General features: G+C 39.7%; 1 protein-coding gene across 5 annotated transcripts in view; it reads right to left on the bottom strand.

The window, feature by feature from the left end:
* Window positions 1-5,000, bottom strand: part of LOC138043289 (centrosomal protein of 83 kDa-like) — a 229,491-nt gene that overhangs the window by 88,752 nt on the left and 135,739 nt on the right. For all 5 annotated transcript variants that reach the window (XR_011131224.1, XM_068889483.1, XM_068889484.1 and 2 more), the window contains 3 exons: window positions 4,344-4,372; window positions 4,067-4,148; window positions 3,854-3,931 (listed from right to left, as the gene is read on the bottom strand). Coding sequence is in view for 4 of the 5 variants with exons in the window: in XM_068889483.1 (XP_068745584.1) it covers window positions 3,854-3,931; window positions 4,067-4,148; window positions 4,344-4,372 (189 nt within the window). In the remaining variant the exon portion in view is untranslated. The remainder of the gene's footprint in view (window positions 1-3,853; window positions 3,932-4,066; window positions 4,149-4,343; window positions 4,373-5,000) is intronic.

Raw genomic sequence — 5,000 nt, forward strand, 5'->3', positions numbered from 1 at the left:
ATTTTATAGTTTTTAATGGTCCTTAACGCCACAGTACTTTGATATAAGTTACTGTACTGTATTGTTTCCTTATCCTAATATTATACCTTTCCCTTTGAATTAAGAACAAGTTTTATTTATCAGGCTTAATTTGTTCTTATTTATATGGTGCTTTATTGGCCAAATTTCAGCCTGATGTTCTTAATGTACTTGTTCTTATGTGTGGGTGTTTAGTGTACTTGTGCAAGGGTGTTGGTGAAGAAATGAGCGTGTCCATATGGTGTGCCAGACAGCATACACAGTGATCAGGGAAGAAACTTCGAGTCTCAGGTGTTTGAGGAAATGTGTCATTTGCTGGAGATCAACAAAATGCGGTCAACTGCGTACCACCCAGAGGGCAATGGACAGATTAAGAACCTGCACAAAACCTTAAAGAGCATGCTGAAGGCCAGAGTTGAAGATGATCCACAGAGTTGGGATGAACACCCGGATTACTGTATGATGGCTTTTAAAAGTAGTGTCCACTCCTCCAATGGACATACACCTTTTGAACTCCTGTTTGGCAGGGAAATGCGAATACCCCTGGATGTAATGATGGGCAGGCCCGAAGTCGATGAAAGGAACTACTCGGAGTTTGTCAGTGATCTTCAGAGTAGTTGGGAAACTGTGTACCGTGACGTGAGGGAAAGTCTGAGAGCAGCTAAGCGTCGGCAGAAAGATTGCTACGACAAGGGCGCAAAACATATGGTGTTTCAGACTCGTGATTTAGTGCTACACTACACTCCACAGCTGAAGCTGGGTGAAGCAAACAAATTCCATCAGCAGTGGGAGGGCCCATTTGAGGTAGTGGAGCACATCACGGACGTCACGCATCTGATGAAGAAAGTCAGGGACGTTCCAGAAGATCTCAAGTAGTTCATTTCAACAATCTGCAGTTGTATCAGAAGAGGCAGGAAGCACCATTGGAGGAACCAGTTGCTGGGGGGGTCAGTGGACGTGCCTCAAGGTGGAAACGAGGAAAGTGAATGGGTAGCACCAGCCGGTGGTGAGGTGGAAACAGTGGAGCCTGGTTATCGAGGTTGAGGTTGAGGTTACGAAGGAATTTGTCAACGAGGTTGTTGATGTGCAGAATGGAGAACAGAGAAGATGAACACAAGGTAGAAGAGGAACAGCCAGCTGAGTCCAAGAGAGTCCAAGGGCTGTACACGTAAGGAGACCTCCAGATCGTTATGGTCAATGGATTCTAAATAGTTTGCAGCAGATAATGGACCGTTTGAAGATGTTGGAAGACAAGCAAAGAAAGTACAAGGAGCGGATACAGAAACTGAGACCAAAATTGCTGAAGAAGGCTAGAACATTGCGGGGACTCTGAAACTGTTTTTTTTCTTGTAGAGAGATAAACCTTCAAGAGTTTTGCTAAGAGACTAAACGGATTTACTTTATTTTGTTTTATCACTTGCAGTAGTCCTGAATCCGGAGATTCCTTCCTTTTAGGGAGGGGATAGTGTAATGGGACATTTCGTGCTTGATATATAGTGTTTGGTAGAACTGGTCGATCTCGGTGCTCAGTAATTGTGTGTTCTCGACCACTGGATTTAAGCGGTTTAAACTACTTCAGCAACCGTATGGACCCTTTTTAGTGTGACATTCATTACACTGTGTTGAAAAATAGGATGGGGAAGTGGGGACAGAGGACTTGAGGACTTGGGAACGCTGGGACGCCGGGACACAAGTTAATTGCTTATTATGGAATAGTACTTAAATCGCTTACTTCAGTTTTCCTCGATTTGAAAACTTTGTAGGATAATTTTGTCACAATCATATCTTTCGTGAAGCGAAATATTGACAACGTCCTTGGAGGCGAATTTATTATGTATTGGGACCGGTGGGTGGTTGTTCTTTCCTGTGGTATACTCTGCATTTTCCACAGCTAATTTATTGCTTTGTTGTGTGGAAACATTTTCGACCACGCTGGCCACAAGGCCATCATGCTTTGCAAAGACGAAGTTAATGTTTCAGGCAGTACTGCAATAAAATACATGTGGTTGCTTCAACAGGAACAAGTCCATCCAGTTAAAATGGTATGAAATACACGAAAAAACACTGGACTCAAGATTTAAGTACAATTTTCTCGTAGGATACATTTACGAAAATGTCGACTTCAAATGTAAACCATCACACGACCATTTGTGTCAATGCCGCATAAAAAAAAGGATGCTCAAAGATGAAAGCCGATTAAAGTTGGGAACATTTACCGCAAAACACATCCACTTTGCTGGTGTTGACAAGAGAAAGTTCATGGGAACAGTGAGCATGAGCAGTTTCAGATTTTTGCAAGTTAACGACAGTTAAAATAAGCAATTTTGCAGATATTGCACATTTTACAGACGGACAACACTGTATTTTGTGTGCACTGTATATTGCGTATATTGTGTTGTGTTTCATTCCATACTACAAGCATCCTTAAGATACCCTCTCAGGGTTTTCAATAGCTTTTCAAAGTATCGGATTTAGTAATGAAAGTATAGGATGTGGTTATTTTCCTTTGTAAACCAATTGCAAGTGCCTTGGGACTTGGGAATGATCACAGAAACCTGGGCCCCCTACACATTACCATAAATGAAACTAACTAACAAAATGATACATATATGAAATGAATCATATATTATATTGAACTACTGATGTGAAATCAAGTAAAGCTAACTGCAAGGATCCTAACTGTGAGGATCATAGCTTCAAATGAAACTCTCAGAAACCTTGTGACTAAAATTGATATGCCACAGTCAGGTGTGACATTTTATCACAAATAAAATAATAAAAACTGGTCATTCCGTGCACCCCAAGTAGTATTGTTTTTAGTGTTAAGTCTTTAAGCCTCGGCACTCGTTCGAGAATGGTTAATGACCATCAAGGGTGACATTTTATATAGAGCTACTTAAACTCACGAAACTAATGCAATGTTATGTATTGAAGTAAAAAACGTTCTCTGGTTAAAAAAGGTTAAAAACATAAGCTTTCAGCTATCAGTCTATAGCCTTTCACAAATGAAAAAAGTTAGCACACGATGGAGATATATACGAAATTGAGGGCGAAGAAATTTCTAAAACTAGAATACAAAAAATGTGTAAAAAAGCTAAGAGATAAAATGCAGATGAGGTCTAATTACAGTAAAATAGAGTACTGCCTAGGCAACAGTTTTGAGTTATTATCCGCATCAACGGTTTTAGCCATGTGCCAACTCATTCCAATGTTTTTCGAATGCGGTAATTGCCTTTTTCAATAAGACAAGCATTATCAAAGTCAATGGAGTGATTGTTCAGCCATGCATAGTTAGCAACATTTGAGCCCTTTGTGTAGTTTCGTTGATGTTCCTTTTTACAGGTTTGGAAGCATCTTCCGGTTTCTCCTATGTAGTTCAAAGAACAGTCTTTACATGGGATTTTATAAACAACATCACATTGAAGATCTGAAGGTTGTCCGTACTTTGGGGGCGAGAATTCTTGTTGAAGAGTTTTGAACAGTTTGTCGACGACGGGGATTTCATGGGTAAGCCCTCTGCTCCAATCCCCATCCAAATAAAAATGTAGAACTCAAGATTTTGGTCTTCAGTTGGGTTGAAAAGGAAAAAACCCCAAAATAATTGCAATGCTTTTAGAGGGGAAAGTTTAACACTTGAAAAGCCACTCAGGAGTCATTCGAAGTGTTACCAGGAAATACCGCATAGTAAAATTTTACACCTCGTGATCAAGGGAACCAGACTAAATAGAAGTAGCAGTAAGGAGGAGACGGTTATGTTTACTACGATTGCATATCTTTAAATGATAACCTAAATGATCAGGTTATTGCTGAAGTAGATTGTGTTTAAATTTATTACCTTCTCCAAGTCTTGAAGTATGTTTTGTAAGCCTTGAAGTTCTGCCTTAAGTTGATTGCACTCCGCTTCTGCTAAGCTCTATATAAAGAAAGTATGCCACAGCTATAGGTAAAAAAACCCCAATCACAAAACAACTATTTAGATCCATACCCTTAAGACTGCCATATGGTGGCAACTACTGGTAGCAATATTCATCAAGTCCTTGTTACAAACCTTGATTTTATCGGTTGACCTAAGCTTTTCTTCAAGCTTCTCTTTCTCTGTGTTGAGTGCAACTTCAGATGCGGCTTTAGATCTGAAAACACACTTTTCGTTGACACCATGTTTTGTTACAAAAAATAAGTTAGCTACCAAAGAAAGGTGAGTGCAAGTATAAACAATTCAATAATACTCAGTATTTAAAAGTCACATCTGCAAAGCTGTTTAAGTTGCAAAATCTCCACTTACAGTATATATCCACAGCAGCAATAATCAATATCAAAATTCCTACCTTTCCAACTGTTTCACGCCAGCCTCAAGCTAACAAGAGACAATGATGAAGACAATCAGTTGTTACCATGCAAACCACCACGAGCCAAAAGAAAGGGTTTTGCCCACTTCCAAATAACTTTAACATTGTCAAAATCCACCTGATGGTGACATTTATGGACATGGTTCGCAACTTGAGAGTTGCGATCAAACATTGACACAGCCTTTTTGTGATCTGAGACCTGATTTTTCAATGACCTCTCTGTCTGGCCTTTGTATATACTAAATTTCACTGTTTGCAGTGAATTTTGCACGCCACACTAGAAGATGGCTTACCTTTCCTCAACACAATTACAACTAGAAACGGAAAACAAATTCAAGTGGATGTTTACATGAAGACAACCCAGAAAGATCACTATCTCCATTTTCTTTCTTACCATCCTTCAAGTCACCAACCTTGTGTAGTGCACACGCTACTTCTACGAGCAAGATACATTCCCTCCACAAGAGAAGGAAAATGAGAGGACACTCAAAGAGTAAAAGTGGCACTCCAAGGAAAAGCTATTTTTCCTCCTTTATAAATGAATGTGAAAGGGCATTGGTTACGAAAATGTCCAAGACCACTGTGAATGGCTTTGTCATCCTTCCATATATCCCCAAAAAATCGTTAACAGTCTTT

Source organism: Montipora capricornis, chromosome 3 (assembly GCF_036669925.1).
Source record: "Montipora capricornis isolate CH-2021 chromosome 3, ASM3666992v2, whole genome shotgun sequence".
Taxonomy (NCBI): Eukaryota; Metazoa; Cnidaria; class Anthozoa; order Scleractinia; family Acroporidae; genus Montipora; species Montipora capricornis.